The sequence below is a fragment of the Liolophura sinensis genome, chromosome 6, assembly GCF_032854445.1.
Source record: "Liolophura sinensis isolate JHLJ2023 chromosome 6, CUHK_Ljap_v2, whole genome shotgun sequence".
Taxonomy (NCBI): domain Eukaryota; kingdom Metazoa; phylum Mollusca; class Polyplacophora; order Chitonida; family Chitonidae; genus Liolophura; species Liolophura sinensis.
Window position 1 is genome coordinate 69135893 of NC_088300.1, and position 18643 is coordinate 69154535.

The 18643-nt window shown below is 41.4% G+C and overlaps 1 protein-coding gene across 1 annotated transcript in view; it reads right to left on the bottom strand.

The window, feature by feature from the left end:
* Nucleotides 1-11465: 11465 nt before the first annotated feature.
* LOC135467474 (uncharacterized) overlaps nt 11466-18643 on the bottom strand; it is a 50683-nt gene continuing 43505 nt past the window's right edge. Inside the window, 1 exon segment of the mRNA XM_064745248.1 lies at nt 11466-14691. Within this exon segment, the coding sequence (XP_064601318.1) occupies nt 14552-14691 (140 nt within the window). The 3' untranslated portion in view covers nt 11466-14551.

An 18643-nucleotide genomic window follows, 5' to 3' on the forward strand; every position in this document is an offset into this window, starting at 1 on the left:
ATAAAAGTTATCATCATCCGACTTGGTGGTCTGCCAGTAACCTGCGGATGGTCGTGGGTTTCCCCTGGGCTCTGCCCGGTTTCCACCCACCATAATGCTGGCCGCCGTCGTTTAAGTGAAATATATATGCACCGGGAGTGCGGCGTAAAACACAAATCAAATAAATAAATAAATCAAACAAATCCGACTTGGTGCGTTTAAACTTTTTGAACCATCTGTCCATACTTCGAAATTTATGTCGAACGTCATTAGTCATCCAAGGCTTATCTCTTGGCATTATTATAACTGTTTTGTTTGGGATAGTCTGGGCAAAACACGAAAAAAATAATTCGGTACACGCATAGACTTTATCGTCGATGGAATCGAAAATGTCTATAATAAGGTCAGAAGGTGCACTTTTTAGTACATTATTCAGTTCTTCTAAGTTAGGTGTATTGTAGTCCCAGATATGTATTTCGTATGCCTTAGGCTTGTTAGTTTTGGACATATTAAGAACACAATATATCGTGCAGTCATCTAGATTCGTTAAAGGACAGGCAACTCAAGACTCTGTAACAAATCCAGGGCTATCCGTTATAATTAAATCCAGTAGATTGGCGGTTTTGTTTCATCACGTATTGAAATCCATAACATTTCATCTTCTCTTTTGAGGTCTTTACAACGAGTAACAGCTAGACCAGATTTGAAATAAATTGCTATGCCACCATCGTGCCTGTTTCTATCTTTTCTTTCCACAAGATAACAGTCAATATTAATAACATCATCTGATATATTAGGACTAAGTCAGGTTTCAGTAACAGAAATCAAGTCAAATTCAAATTGTTTGGCCAAAATGGTCTGAATTTCATCCAGTTTACCATATCATTGTAAATGGTCGTCACCTAGTGTTAAAAGGCTTCGTGGATTGATATGGCAGCAGATCATGGATTGTGAGTGTGATGGACCAGGGCCAGGATTTTTGTGTACATCGCCACAGCGAAGTAGAAGGATCAAATTGACAATAGTGAAGAAGTTTTAGTTACAGATAGTAAATACTGTAGAAAGAACGATTACACCAGGCAAAGTGAACGTTGCACTGCCGAACGAGTCCATCTCTATAAGTAAATTACACAGCTTTATGATACGAAGAGAATGTTTATAATACATAAAATTAGACAAGTGCCCAGTTGCCGCTCGGTAATGCGTTATGTCAGACATTGTACGAGTTCGAATATTCCAGTAGGGAGCACATGGTTAATTCAGCCAAACTTCTGGTAAGACCAGCCTTAAACAGGTAGAGGCAATACCAGATGCATGATTCCATTTCCATTTGTATCGCTAGTTTAGAAAGGATAAACAAGCAGTCAGCACATTCGGGCGACCATACACTTAACAAATTACAGTTAGGCAGTTTATCAAAGGGCATTTCTAAATACAAATTACATATGTACAGCATGAATGTAATGATGCGAACCATATAACAGTGCATATCAATTGATGGACAATAGTGTGCGACAGGGTATGGCATCCCCATGCGAGAATGTACAGTTACATACACAGAATGTATAATTATAACGTATATAACAATTGCAAGTATGCACAAGTATACTTATTGTTAGACCTAGTTCAACAAATCTTCAAAGATACTCCCATGAGTGAACGGATATCCGTCGTTCAGCGGAATTTACTTAGGCGTATCCTGTCAAAGGCGTAAGTAAGTACCATTCTTGTTTTTTCCTTATATTTATAATCTTATACCTGTAACGATATAGGTTTTGTCGACGAGAGTTATCCCCCCCCCCTTCCGCCTTGTATCGGGGCTCTCGAATGGTACCATAAAAACAGCCAAGAACATGCAAGTTGTTCACGTGCGAATACATTAACATTTGGGCCTACAATTCATCACTCTTGTGATGTCAATAACATAACAATACCTATGTATGTGTTTTGTTTTGTAAGTTATATCCATGCGCACAGCTATAGCGTAATTCCCCCAACATATAACTATTGTTCTTGTTGTTTTTAGCTGTGCTCACTTCAGATGGCAATGTGTATCACACCTTGTGACTAAGGATATGTCACCATTTTTTCTGTTAAAACAGACGAAAGATAAAATCACCACCACCACCCAACGTAGAAAAGTGTAAGGAGCATCGGAGAACAATGCCAGACCACCCCTACCACACATCACTACCGCAGCCAATCCACTATTACACGGATGATCTACAGTACTTGGATGATCTGTGATTTTTTTCTCTGAACTTTGACGGCGAATGAAACTTTGTAATTGTTTCTGTTTGAAACCATGGATTGAACTTTGACCTGGCACTGAACTTTGACCTCACCTTGAACTTTGGCCTCATCTTGAAATTTAACCTCGTATTAAACTTTTGCTGAACTCTGAGTGACATTTTTTTCCTTTTTCCAGTTCTTGTAGTTTGTTTTATGAAGCACAATTTAAAAAATACTGGAACATATAAGATGCTGTGTTTGTTGTTGTTGACATATGCGGTATACCCATGGTGTGCCGATGTTTCAGGGGTAGTCATTTTGATTGATGAATAGACTGATGGAGGGATCTGTTTCACGGGTGGATTTACCTAAGCCTAGCTTGCAGATTAAGAGGCTTTGTCGACAAAGCCCACATAAGACGCGTGGCATCAAGCAGGTGTGGTCATTACTTACCTAGACAGGGACACTTGAAGACATTCGTCATTATGAAGTCAACTGCTTTAGGATGGGAAATTTTACTCAGGACTGAACTTAAAGGGTACAAAAACGTGGTACCTGCCATGTTCGAAGATGGTCACGTGAATGAGGGTCGGTCACGATGCCTAACGGTTAGACCAGTGCATGCAAGGCCTGCGAGAAAACAAAGGTGCCGTAACCGCCGTGATTGCGATTCCCTTTTACACCGGTCTTTTGGAGGGTGGATTTGCTGGGGAACTCAATGCCGTACTCACCCAAGAACAGTCTGCAGTGCAAGTGTTTCATGATTGATTGAACAGGGCGTGGTTTCGGGCGTTTCAATCAACGTCTGCCTGGACCACACCACCACCAGCATCACCAGCTTTAATGTTACCAAAGCTAACTCGCAACACGACCCAACCGACGACTCCGTTGTCCACTCCTGACTGAGGGCATTCCACGCTAGCACACAGCCCGAGTCAGTTCACTTCATTCCAACATACCAATCACCCCATCGAGTTTCAACGACGATTACGGCGTCCACACTCATATTCACAGCTTTCTGAACCCCACATACACCGGTGTCTTTTCTTGAACCTTAGACACGCGATGGGGTCACCCGTTCATCTGCCTTGTTAGCTGACGTACCGACAGCGGAAAATCCGTCTTTGTCAAAGGGGTCATCGGCCACGCCAAGGGGTTGATTCACCACTCCCAGACCGCGTTGTGTGGTGTTACGGGGAATGGCGGTCAATGTACGCCCATGTACGCCAACATGCCTTTCATGGAGGGGTACCCAGTCCTACGGCGTTCGACCCGGTGGAACGGTCCCTGCTGATCGTGGATGACCTAATGGCCGAGGCGAACGAAAGTGTCACGGCACTCTTTATCAAGGGGAGTCACCATCTAAATATCAGCGTGATCTACGTCATGCAGAATCTGTTCAACAAAGACATCGCACCATCACTTTAAACGCTCACTGTCTGGTGTTGTTGAAAAGCCCCAGAGCTCTCTCCCAGGTCACGACGATAGCCAAGCAAATGGTGCCGGGGAAGACCCAGTGTGTTCTAGAGGCCATTAAAGATGCCACTTCCCAGTCGTATGGGTATTTGCTAGTGGATTTTAAGCAAACCACGCCCGACCATCGTCGCGTTTGCAGATGCACGTTTTTCCGAACAAAATCCAGTATGCCTACCTGCCAAAGAAATCTTCTCACACCTCACAGACCTAGTTAATGTACAATGAGATGCCAGTTATGTAAGTCCGTCTACGCCGCTTCGGTCCTTTGTTGAAAGTCGTGGCCAATGGTAATCCTGAGACCCAAGGTACATTCCTTCGTGGACCCGAACCAGGGTTTATCCGTTGTGTGTGTGAATGTGCTAAAAATGGGAAATGGGAACGTTCCCCCCACCCCGCCTCAGAAGGGACGGTTGCCGCCGTACAAGACACAGCTGCGCACGTTCGTAAGGAAGAGTGTCCCGCTGCATTGTACAAAAGGCGGGCTTATCGGTGCCTTGTTAGCAACCAACATCGCCCCCGCCCACCCCCACCCCAACCCCCGACCATTGCGACCTCTGTCCTCCGTGGATTGTTCCGTGATTGTTACGAGACACTATTTCAAAACGGCACATATCAAAATGATGGCCCTGGTCGAACCTCAGCTGTTGGAGGTGTTGATTCATGACATAAAATGACCTTACCCCGTCCCTTTTGCTGTCAAAGCCTTAAACACATTGGATGGGGACATGGGAGGCATTTTAAAGACGGAACCTTGTCAAATGAAGACAAGATTCGACGATACCAACAAGTCCTGCAACGTTACCTGACATTTCAAGATCAATAACAGCAACGAGTAGCTCCACCTGCTCACACGATTCTACCACCACAACCACCACCAAGACCGACAGCAACAACATCGCCAGAACCCACGCGGGTCACAACACTAAAGAGGAAACCGGCAGAGGGTGCTTCAAAAACGGGACCGTGAACACCCCGACGTCTCCGACCGCCCCACACCTTCCGTCCCAGGACGTTTCACACCCTTCCTTCTGCTCCAAGCATGTTATGGAAACTCACAGAATTGTTCCACCACAGCACAGCGCTGGAGCCCTTATTTACACCCCGCCCCCTGACAGAGTAAGGTCAGTTGCTTTCCCCGACGTTCTGTGAACAGCATCGTTTATACAACGCTACCCAGTAATAGCTCGCTCAACTATTTTCGGCGGAATACGTTGAAGCATTACACCACACAGCTACCTCTACCGATTCATCTGTCCGGCGACTAGGTATGTGGACTGGCGGAAATATTGTACCTGCGACCGTAGTACAATGTAGGCCACGACGAGGTCTGGTTTGGTGTGTTTCGGCAAGACCGTACACAAAAGTCATTCCTGCCAGAGGGATACTACCCTACACTCACCATCTTTACACAGGTCCTGAACATCCAATTGAGGAAGAACCCTAATGACTTTGTTAAATCCGTGGCAGATCAAATCGTCTTTGGGTACGAAAAGTATCGTCAAAAAAAAACACGCTGGACTTTAAATCTCCACAGGCCGTGAATTTTAGACCACGGTGAATGGAGATTATGAGCATTCCCGATGAGGGCGTCCTGAATGGCCCAGCGGATATGATTCCTTTTGGTTCAGACCATCTGAATAATACCATCCCCGGGTTGTAAGTGTATTCGGATATCACCCAGCCTCGCATGGTGGGGTATACGTTAGCCCCACTGCTTCGCCTCATTCCGCCCAGTGGATCGACCACATCACAGAGACCTTCACGCACATCGAGTACATCTCCGTGTTGAAGAAGCATTTCTCCATGATCGAAATGGATCTTAGGGACGACACCGATCGCCCTTTGCCATTTGAAGGTGGGAAAGTGGTACTGACACTTCACTTTCACCAACGGCGAGGCTTAGCTCTCCTGTAATCCGCTGCGGAATAAAGACTGACCATGGCTACGGCGGACACACAGCAACCCTACATTGCGCTTTATTGGAACCAGACTGGTGGAGGTGGATTTCCTCTCTTTCGGGAAGTGGGAATTCAACGGGGTCTGGGCAACGTGCTAGGAAGTCTCCTTAAAGCACCGCTGGCAGCACTGGGCTCAGGAGGAGGGGCTTGGCTGGTGGCAAAGCTAGGCAAGACGGCAGGAGAAGCACTCTTGCAAAGTGCAGTGGATGGCACGAAAGACATTTTCCTACGGACCCAGGTCAAGCAAGTCCTCAAACGCCAGGCCGTGGAAGGAGGTAAACGCCTCTGTGGTCAACTGATCAACTGATCGATCAGTTGGTAGGCCTATTACCTCCTGGTTTACCTACTCCTAGGCCCAATATAAAGCGAGCTCCATCCCGACCCAACCTCACTCGCTCACGGAAGCGCCCTTGGACACAAACCGCCTCCCGCAATCATTCGACGAGAATACCCCGCGACATCTTCGGCTAACCACGGTGGCATGACTTCAGCCTGGTTCCGGACCTTCGGTCAACAGTGATTTTAATTTGTGGACTTTACTACCGACCCAAATCAGTGTACAAGGAGGACGTTGGGATGCCTACAACCCCATTGCCAGCATCACAGACGATGGTCCCGTGGAATTCTTTATCGCCATCGTGGATCAGGACACTTACTCGGGCTTGGCTAACACGTATTTGTACGTGGGAGCCAAAATGGTGAATGGCAAAGGTGAGACACTCGCGGAGGGCCATCCGATGGCACTGACCAATTTATGCTGGCAAGCTCATCAATGCCTCCACCAACCTCCATGTACCTCTAACGGAGGTTCGTGTGTGTTATTTTTTTGTTTCTAGGCTGGGCTGGGCTGGGTTGGTCTGCTTGGGCTGGGCTGGTCTCGATTGGGCTGGACTGGGTGGCTGGTTGGGTTGGGGTCGTCTCTAGACGTCCAGGTACGTGGTACTCACACCGTCCTCCAGAACTTTCCGCTTCCCGTAAAAGTAACATAGTCGGGGATCGGTGCGCCAATAGGGGTGGTACGAGGTTTGTGGACGAACTTGACGTTGGTAACGGTGTCCACGAACCATTTACTGTTGGGACGTTGTTGGCGTGCAGATTCCAGCTGGTCCGTCGCAGACAGGTCACGTGCCAGTGCCTCCATGTCACCGTACCACTGGATGTCTCGGGATTAGGCAAGAACTCGAGTGTTGGTGCTGGGATGGAAATACCACAGTTGGTCGGTGTCCTGGTGACGCAGGATAAATCCGTAGGCCAAGTTCACGCGGAAGGCTGTAGGCTGGTCGAAGAAGAGTTGTTTTAGGTGATGGTGATGACGCTCGTGTCGCTTTTTTTTTTCATTTATTTTTATGAACACATGTATTCCGTGTCTGTAGTGCTGTAGATATACATGAATACATATACACATAAAGTTTGACTTCACTGAGGTTTAGAATGCTGGTGAAAAAAAGAAACACCCAAAACCATCCCCATCTCCATCTACACCATGTTGAATATCCAGCCAATCAGAATGCTGCTATAAAGCGTTTCGAAAGGTTTATGTGTGTGATCATGACAGGGTTATGTAGGCAGCGGACCAGTGCACTCGCACTCCACCGTGCACTCCACGACCTCATGTGCATGACTTGTACCCAGGCAGGCCGGCCGGTGAACCTGGACCGCGTGCTACAACACTGTTGCTACTACAACACACACCTTTTAGAACACTGTGACGTCATACCGCGTTCTATGACACCATCATGATGCATTATGACAGCCCTCTGCAGCAGTCACAACGCCCCATTTACGCAACCTTCGCCTCTATCCGACGCACCCTCCGCACCCATAAAAATAACCCAGAATATATGCCCCCTCCGCCTTCACTCATAAGAATAGCGCATAAGTACTACTGCTACTTACATACAAACCCCAAGCACTTTCTGCATAAAACAGATCGAGTAGGCCACATGAAAAGAAGACAACTCTCTTCAATTCGCAATTATTCATGACCTTTTAAAAGCAAGTCTTTGATATTTCACTCATGTTAAATAATGGATATTAGACACTGTTCAGTATGGCTTTTCAGCAACATGGGTGAAATAACGTTGAAACATCAATGAATTCAAAAGTGAATGGTAGATGTTTGAGCACCCAGATATAGTAACACCATATCACATGACGCTGCTTGCCACATTTAATTTGCATACTTTAATGGCATCCATTTTTAAAGTTGTTGTTTTAATACTATGTCGCCTATAATGCTAATTGAAAATGCCTAAATATAAGTTATGGTCAGACCATACATGAGGAGAACTATACAAAACATTGTATCGAGGCGAAGCTGAGGATATTCAACTCATTTGACTGCGATCAGGTTTGTGTGTGAATCAGGAAACGAACAAAATTGGATGTAAGCAACAGTTTGGGGCTTTGGATGTTTTACCTGCTTGGCTAGGTGGTGCTATCACGATGCCTGGTGACCCTCCGTAGTGCCCAACCACACGAAATGTACTGCTCATACTCTGTACACAATAAGCAGTTACTCCGATTATCATAGCCAACAGCATAACGCCGCCGACGACAACAACAACGGTAATGACCACAGAACTGCAACACGAAAAAAAAAAAAACCCAGACAAATCATTGGCAAGCGCTATATTACGTTTGTTCATTTAATTATTTATTTCTTGCTGAACGCCTTGCTCCAGAATGTTTTACTTTGCTCGAGAATTTTTATGCTTGTAATAACGGTAATGTCATAAACATGACCTATATCCAGGAATAAACCACCGACCTTGGATGTGTACATAACAAACCTCCTGACGAGGTATAATAAATGTAGAAATTATTTGTGCAAGAGTAAGCCTAAAAACCGCTATAAAATAACTGATCTGTTACTACCAATTGCGCGTAAGTGGAAAACAGTTCTTGTGGCGATCATTTAATGCATACTAAAGTTTCCAGGAATATCCAAAGAGAATTACTGTTACTTAATTTGTTTCCCTTAATTGCAGCTAGCCATGCAGTGCAATGACTGAGTAATCAGTCGTTAAAATAACCCTAGTAAAGTTAATATTTTTTAATATAACCTCTCTCAAGAACTTACAAACTCACTTAATCATGTTTTATAGGAGAAAATTGAACAGATTACACAGTTTCGTGTGCATATTATATCTGATATACATACAGATCTGTCTAATACACTGCATAAACGCATCCGTTCAAAATTACTAAACGTCGCCTGGTGTCGGAGCAATATTTCTGTTGTACATGATCAAGGCAATTATTTATATATAGGCTTTTGTTTTTAAAGTATATATGTGTGTGTATGTTTGGGGCTTGACGTCGTGCTTAACAATTTTTCAGGCATATAACGACGAGGAGTCATAAGGTGTGTGTACATATGCTGTGTCTTCTTGGGGCTTTGTGAGTCCATGCCGCCAAAGTCCTACCCCCACTGAAATATCATGCCGAAGACACAAGACATGACACCCCACCCAGTCACATTATACTGACACCCGGCCAACCAGACCCGTTTCCTTGCTCTAACCTCTCGGTGCTGAGCGGCAAACGAGGCAGTAACAAGTACCATTACAAGTCTTGGTATGACCCGACCTGAAAAAAAAACAATAAAACAATTTTATCTACAATGACAAGCACGGCTGAACATGCATTAAATAGAATGAAGTAAAACCTTACGTTGAAACGCCATGGACGTCGTTCTTACAGCAGTACACACTCGTAATATCCCCACAACAGCTCATACCATCTGCACACTCAATGTGCGACTGATTCACAGTGAAGTTGGCCAACACTATATCGTAGTAACATACCCTCGATTCCGCGCAAAAACCTGTAAATGTACAAGTTCAGAATCAACGCACTAGATATGATGTTTCTTTTGGTCTCTTCACAACACAGCACAAATTGAAATTGAGACAATTTTCAGTGCTTGGTGACCTGAACTGTGATCTGGACACTTCGGTAACAACATCTTCGTTTGTTACCACGACGTTTCGATGAAGATACTGCAAGGTTACCACTTGTTGCGAAACAACTGTCTTGTTTAACTCTAAGGTCAGCGATAGGCATTACACAAGATCAAACAAAGAAACACGAGTGAGTGAGTGAGTGCTTGGGGTTTAACGTCGTACTCAACAATTTTTCAGTCATATGACGACGAAGGAATCCTTAGGGTGCATGTACGTGTAATGTGCCTCCTTGTTGCAGGACGGATTTCCACCGCTCTTTTATTTAGTGCTGCATCACTGAGACGACTTACCGAAGGCAAGTAAGCCGCGCCGCCCGAGCCATTATACTGATACGGGTCAACCAGTCGTTGCACTATCCCCTTCATGCTGAACGCCAAGCGAGGAAGTTACAACTAATCTTTTAAAGTCTTAGGTGTGACTCGATCAAGGATTGATCCTGGATCTACCTGTCCCGAAGCGGACGCTCTACCAACTGTGCTATCGGGACCAGTACAAATCAAACAAGAATTTGGTTATACATGATGTACTTCTGCTAAACAGAGATCTTTATATACTCACCTCCCAAGAGAGTCAAGAAGATTAATTTGGACATAATAGTGACCACTGGCATGACTTCTTTTGTATGTATGGTTTATGACATCCAGTTAAGGTGTATGGCTTGATATCCAGACGAACGCTTGCACCGTTATGTCAACTCCGTGCAAACGTGTAGGTTAATTCTGGTGGACATGGTCTTGTACACACTACCCTCTTTTACCTTGAGTTTCTTTGTAATTGACGAAGGGTATAATATACATGTATAATCCATTCTAAGCCAGTTGACCTCACTTGTATAACCCAAGGGTATTGTTCCCCGACTGGAGAGCAGCCAGCTCCGACCACGCCAAGAGCGTTAACATTGTAGGGTAAACAGCGAGCTGGTCTGTAAGTGCCAGTATAATACTATATACCTGACAGTAACGTTCAACATTCGTATTGCGCCATCTTCTGTTTACTCCAGCACTAGCACCGGCCAAGTCAGAATTTGTACATCCTCTTAGTGTTGAGATGTTCAAATTCCAGGTGTCAGTTTAACGTCGTATGTGTGGAGAAAGCTGGAAGGCCACCACCTGGCAAACTTCTGGTCTACCAATTCGGCTCTATAGCTTTGTTGGACCGAAATCGCGAAACATGACAAAAATGAAACCGAAAGAAATTTCATTTAGCCAGCTGTGCAGCTATTTTTGTTCAGATATCCGGACGACTGAACTAAATTTCTTAGGGACTTATTGGCAGGTGTTGATAGTCTCAAAGAGCGACCAATACGATTTTAAGAAAACGCAGATAAAATTATCCCATGAAAATGTAAACTTGTAGAATGCATGATGTTTTCGTCGTGTAATGGTGCATTGTGTGATTGAATGAACCACTGCCAACGTATTAAGGTATGGTCAACACAACTTCTAACATTGCTAGTTGAATGTACAAACTAAAAACAGAGAATAACTGATGTTATGGACCTAGATTTCAGCTCATGGAGTAAACAGGTTCAGTTTATCATACTATTTTAAACTAAAAACGCAAATTTAGTTGGTTTCATGTCGGTTGCTTTTTGAAAAAACAGAGGCGACATTAATAAAACTATGAGACTGTGGTATCTACACGCCTTGTGTCAAATGTTAAATGATCCAAGGTAAAGGTATGGGAGTGTTTGTTTGATCACTGCATGGTTTTCTGATCATTTCAGATTTTTAGAGTTTTAGGTTATACGAAATTATCCGAGAAATACGTAAGTCTTATAGTCTAGAAATATTCTCATTTTTAAGTATTATCAACCATTCTTCAGAACACACGAAATAAGACGCTACAAAGATACAATACAAAAAACTCTTTATTAAAAACATATATATGTATTTCAAGGCATTCATAAATGTTAACAAAGTAGTTAACTATATCGCTAGAAGTGATATATATATATGTATACATCATATCCTGAAACAGTGATTAGATCATATAACCTTGCATATACTGATAACGCTTGGCTGTTGTACTAAATAACTGAGCATGTCGGTACTTCGTTTTATGTACAATTGTGCAAGAAATTTATATTTATACAGTTTGCACAGATATTGTCAGGAATTCATAGACATTATGCCTTGACATGAAATATTTAGTCGTAAATGAAGTACATGGAGATAATTTTGAGTCACCCTTCCTCTCCCGATATACTGCATCCTTTCTACAAAAATACACCAAAGAAATAGCCAGGAAATACCTGGAATGTTAACAGCTATCTCAAAGACAGAGTACCCTGCATTTAACAAATACATCACAATATGGACAGGCTTTATTCTTCAAAAAACAAATCATGCAGGACGGTTAAGAAATGTGATCTTTTGCAGCGAATGCATATTTGTAACTAACCCTAAGTTTTAAATATGCATTTTATTTCTCTCACAAAATTAAAACAGCTCTTCTGTTATTTTTTTTTTTACACGTGGTTTCAGAAAGGTGCTGGCCTTGATTATATTTAGCAGAATAACGTCTTAAAATGTTGTCTCCGTTTCTTTCGGCAGGCAGTAGTCAAATTCTGATTTGCAATTCTTCAATACCCAGTATCAAAATACATCAGTTGCATATACATGTGCAAGCTACTAATCTTTTGTCTTGCTTAAAAGTATGACGACATTTGCAGGTTTAATTGCAAAGAACACGTGTGTGTTCGCTTCAATCCTGTTTAACAAGACAACTCTGCCTTACGCGTATGTGGCCCAGTAGCATTAGTGACCTGATTAGTGAAAACAGAGGTGACTAAATATACTGATATGTGAAAATAATCCAGTACAGAGGTAATCTTTATATCTATACAAATAGCTATCACTATGGAACGCACAAAATATGTAGAGTAAAGATTTCTAAAATTTGTTCAACGTTATGCATTCCAATTTAAGTTCCATTTCAGAATCAATCAAAAATACCCCTCAAATAATAAGGTCATATTTTAATACACAGTCAGTGGTATGCAATGAATAGACTGGCGAATACCACTCAACGTCATTAACTTTATCTGTGACGTTTTCAGATATGGTTGAGTAGAGTCAGTTAATAAGCGATATATAAATATGCATTTAGATTTCACTCACTTAACACCCGTACTAGTCTCAAGTTACTCAAGGATCCGTCAGAAAAGCATGAGATTTCCCATCCATTTCCGATTTCTTCAGTTAAGACACTGGTCGTCCCAAACTCTGAGAGTACTTGACAAAATCTATAAATCATCTTGTTCATCACCTCATCAGTTCACTTTTCCTTCGCTGTCACGAAGTAGTGGTGACCGGAATACCCAGCCACACATCGGGAACCAGGGCAACATTCACAGGACTACCATACACGAAATGTTAAAATCTGCTGTCGTCAGACATTTCAAACACATGATGTTTTTGGCGTACAAGGTTTGTTCCTTATCTCCCATCCAACATAAAATAACATCTTTAAGCTAGTAAATATGATGCTAACGAAAGAAAGTGATATGCATACTTTAATAAGATTGTAAGTACCTCTGTTACTGGGTACAAAATGTTTAATCATTGTGTACATGTATGTGTTATGGAGTGGATAGGGCTCTGATACTCCAGGTATTTCATAATAGGAGGGTTAAAGGATACTACATTACGAAAAAAAAATATTAGTGTTATTAAAGAAGTAATGTTTTCTATAGTACAGAGACAACATTCTCTTCACAACTCTAGTATAAACTTTATAAACAGCTTAGGCTCACAACCTCACGTTTACAAACATAAAAATCTAGACAAATTAGGAGACAACCTCTTTAACAACAATCAAATCCCGTTGTAGAATAGCTAATTTACATTGTTAATGTTAATAATATTTTAAACCCAACAAGGAATGATGAGATATAAACAATGTATAGAAAAATATTACTGGGTTAATAGATATGTAAGTAAAATAGACATGCAAGCTTTGTTATATATATACAAAGACACAGGATGGATATTCAGTTGGTAAACACTTTTTATAAAAATCTTATGAGTAACAAATGGCAAGGATAATTATGTGTAGTAAAGTGTAAAATATGCCTCTTTTTACATCACATACATCTTAGCGACTGACATATGGAGGTCATATGTCAATTACCTCCTCTCATACATTTGAATTAGAGTTCTTTCCCTTCTACAGAAATCTTCTTTCTAAATCCACTATTTCCCAGAACAGACACACGACTTCTTATTGTATATACATGATTAAAGGCATTAAAAAATAACTACTCGCTTAACCAGTTTGAGTAATTGCTACAATGATAATCAAGACATGAGATGAAATGGTATGTTTACCCCTTGGCAGCTATGAAACATTTGATCTAAATGTGGTGAATTTTGTTTCGTACAGCTTTATCATGGCCATAATATAGCAAGAGTGGAGTATTTATTTGTCCGTTCTGCTGATAATGTAAAAAAAAAAAAAACAACACTTTAGCACCTGAATACACATGTTGTTGGATTAGCCTCCACCCCTGTGGACAGAGAAAAAATCACCCATACGGAAGCCATGATGCAGCTTTGTCAATGTATAGTGTGGTCAGGGTAACACCTGTGTGGATATGAGGACACCTGTGTGGACATGAGGACACCTTTGCTGACATGAGGACAACTTTGTGGACATGAGAACACCTGTGTGGATATGAGGACACCTGTGCTGACATGAGGACACCTGTGTGGACATGAGGACACCTTTGCTGACATGAGGACACCTGTGTGGACATATGAAAAACCTGTGCTGACATGAGGACACCTGTGCTGAAATAAAGACACCTGATTGGACATAAGGTCTGCCATGTGAACACCTTTGTGGACATAAGGACACCTGAGTTGCCCAGATGTGATCTATGTTGGGTTGTCAGTTCTCTTCTCCCAGATTTGTCTTGTGGAGATGACCCCTAGCTCAGGCATAGAGGGTCCTCTGCCGGGAGTGATACCCCTGACTAGGGCTGCCTCTGTGATAACCATACTCCTCAAAGCTGTCGCCATCCTGGTAAAAACTCTCTCTGGGCTGGACTTCACTGGACCATGTTTTTCTCCGCTCTGAAACAAGGCAATACTTCAGGTTATCACAAAATGTTGTAAGCAGTAGCTAAGTACAGGGAGTCTCGTGAATGAAGTAATCTTGAGCTTAACATAGGGTAAGCTTACATGTATTCATTATATGCTGTACCGTTAACACTAAACCCTGCTGTTCTTTTTTGTGCCTCTAAAGTATGGAGCTATACATCAAACTTACATGTAATTTATCTCAACATGCTCAGAGCAAAATACAACACAGGTTGCTTGATAATTTTAAATCACATTCAAATGAGAGACATAGCTGTGGACAGCATCCAAATTCTGCATATCTGTTTAAATTTCTCACACAGTCCATCTTTTATAAAGTTGAATAGAAAGCGAAAACATGTTCTACATATAGAAGAAAGCAAACTGTTTATTAAGATATTTCAAAGAGCCATTCCTCTGTCCAAGTATTTTTACACAGTGAGTTTAGATAATCAGTGGTAGTGCGCGAAGCATGTGATTTTCAGACTGACTATGGCCAGTGAACGGTGAGTCTGTTTCTCAGTGCACACCATCAAGCCATCGTTAGTATGACTAGGTGATTTTATGGTTAATGTGCTCTCAGGTTGCAGTCCTCCGATATGCCGGACAACACGTGTACTGCATGTGATCTGTCATAAGGTAACATCAACAGCAACCAGATATAGCATGCTGAGTGCGCGAGGGTTTGTACACTTCAAAAATTCCCAATTTCCAGGCTATTTCATGGCTTCTGTACGTGGGAAGGTCTGGCAGCAACCTACGGATGGTCGTCGGTTTCCCTACAGGGCCCACTATAATGCTGGCCGCCGGTGTCTAAGTGGAATATTCTTGAGTATGGCATAAAACACCAATCAAATAAATAAAAAAAATTTTCAAGGCTTTTCCAGGCGTATAATTCATCCAAGCTAATTGGAATAAATATTCTACACTTATACAATGCTTATAGCAATGTTAAATAACCTTAAATGAATACAGACTTTCCCTTATACAAGACATGTACTACACAATTTAAAAGATGTTGAAAAAGAAATTCCTCCAACAGAAAAACATCTGCATACTATCCACAACAACCCATTGGTTGGTCCTGTACAGTCTCTATTTCATGGCTTTTCCAGGCTAAACTACAAAACCTACTAATTTTCCAGGCTAAACTACAAAACCTACTGATTTCCCAGGCTAAACTACAAAACCTCCTGATTTCCCAGGCTAAACTACAAAACCTCCTGATTTTCCAGGCTAAACTACAAAACCTCCTGATTTTCCAGGCTAAACTACAAAACCTCCTGATTTCCCAGGCTAAACTACAAAACCTACTGATTTTCCAGGCTAAACTACAAAACCTCCTATTTCCCAGGCTAAACTACAAAACCTACTGATTTCCCAGGCTAAACTACAAAACCTCCTGATTTTCCAGGCTAAACTACAAAACCTCCTGATTTTCCAGGCTAAACTACAAAACCTCCTGATTTCCCAGGCTAAACTACAAAACCTACTGATTTTCCAGGCTAAACTACAAAACCTCCTGATTTTCCAGGCTAAACTACAAACTTCCTGATTTTCCAGGCTAAACTACAAACCTCCTGATTTTCAAGGAATTGTTAATTTCAAGGCCACATACGAACCCTGGCGAATCACTTTTGTTGAGCCACATCTAATTGCTGTTAATATAATGTATGTATTATATATACATATACCAGAGATACCAGAAATGTCCCATGCAAATGATCTGGTTCTTGCAAACTATAGCTATTAAAATGTGTCTTAGATATGATCATAGGGCATACTACAACGGTACAGGCATGTACATGTAGGTAAACCTGCCACAAGAGCCATGCTACAGCCAGAAGAATATATCTCATGTCTTTCTTCTCCCAACATGCTTAGCAGAGATATTGGATTTTAGCAAATTTGGTGGCAAGCATGAAAGGTTGCATATGTTTATGCTGCTGGATTCAAAGATCAGGAAGCTAAATGAACAAAGTATGAGACACTACCAAACAAACATTGACAGTATCCCAATACTTCATTTGGCAAAGTGTAACAAACATATGTCAAAAAAAAACACATTTATGGGAATGTAAAAACAATACATTCTAAATTCTTTAGAAAAATCTGCATCGCGTTTGTGGAGCTGATACAAACTTAACACAAACTATATCATACGGTATTTACCACTGGCAAACAGATAACCAGATTCTTCTTCTAAAATGCATTTTGATTACAAATTCCTGAGAATTCTGTGCTAATAAAAGGGTTCTGTACTAGTTGACCATTTGGAAGGCAGTTTTTACCCATGTGATTGCAATAAAATACCGCCTTGCACCTCATGATCTGTCGATGTGAAAGAACTTCATTTTCATATAGAAAAAGTCCCGTTTCTAACTACAAATGTAGCCATATTATGAATGACCTATATAACTGGCAAAGAACAGCACAATCAGTACTAGCTGAACGCAGTGTATTATTCTCTGTGTCATTGTGGTTTTAATACCTAATTTTTCCAGCACAAAAAGTCACATCGTCTCTCGAAATATAACCATAAGCATGCATGCATCTCTATTGATTTTGATATAATTATATATCACTTCATGGGTTGAATCTGGATTTTACATGCCAAGTATTTCACATCCAAGCCATGTCCTGAACAACATGAAAGCATGTGAACAAGATCCTCTTCTCTCAATGATTGTAACCTCTCCAAATGTAATACCCTGATATTTAACTATTATATCCAGAAAATAATTTTCTCTGGATGGAATATTGTAGCGGTACATGTTATAAACCAAATAAACAGGCCTTCAAACGAAGCAAAAGCCATAAGAGACAAATTCCTTAGAAAGTTTTCTAAGTTCACCGTCCAAAATAATATAAAACATAATTTCAACACAAGGCTCTTGAGATACCCGTAAATTGGGCTGTAAAATTTACACGTTGTCAGCTTTCCAACTGTACACGCTGTTAACAGTGCAGCTGTTCCCTGTACACACACATACATACAGTGTACCGCTTGACTACATCATACCTGTGAAGGAAATGTGCATACATTTCCCTAATGTACCAATGATCCACAGAATAGCAACTTCTCAAAAAGATTGTTGCATGCAGCTGTGATACTGATGAAAGAATCATCAGACTTTGCGAACAGGGCTAACAGATTTTCGGAAGTCTGGATTTGCATGAACAACAGTTACACGTTTTGATTATTATTTAGTTTGAACCTTATTTACCAACATTTGCCAACATAAATATACATTGGATACTTCCAAGATATGTCTATAATTTGTTTTTTGACATCAGTTATATGTAATAACTGACATGCACACTTGTGTGAAAACAAAAAAAAAATTAAAACAAATTACTTCTCAAAATGTCTTAAGCCAGTTTGTAAGATCTCATAGCTCACACAACTTGAATACCACTTTTTGATCATCAAGTTTCCTCAAGAAGCAAGGCAACGACTGACAACAACTTTTATTGAAGGTATATTCTCATTTTGCATACTATTCATAAGACAACTTCTGAGCACAGAAAAGATAAAATGGAAATGAAAAGGGTTTGAGAAAGAGTCAAGATGGTGTAAAAGTAAACTGTTGACCTTTTAGGAATAAACTATTCATTTATTCTGGGGAGGATACTATACTACATGTCTTGTGTGCACAAGTAAATATTATTCATGTAACTGTGAAATCCCCACGGATATGACCCACTAGTGCACACTGCTAAACACAGTATTCTCCCCTGAATAGATAAACATGGACTGTACAGGAACATTAGCTGAAATATCATCCCAAAAAGGCCAAATTGAGTCTGACAGGGAAGGCTTTATGGAGAAGGGAAATAGAAGAAGGAGCAAACACAGTTCCGCTCGGAAAAAATGTGACACAAATCCATCCTAAACACATTGGTTTGAGATAAACTAGAATTTGCACTACCATGAAAGTGAAAA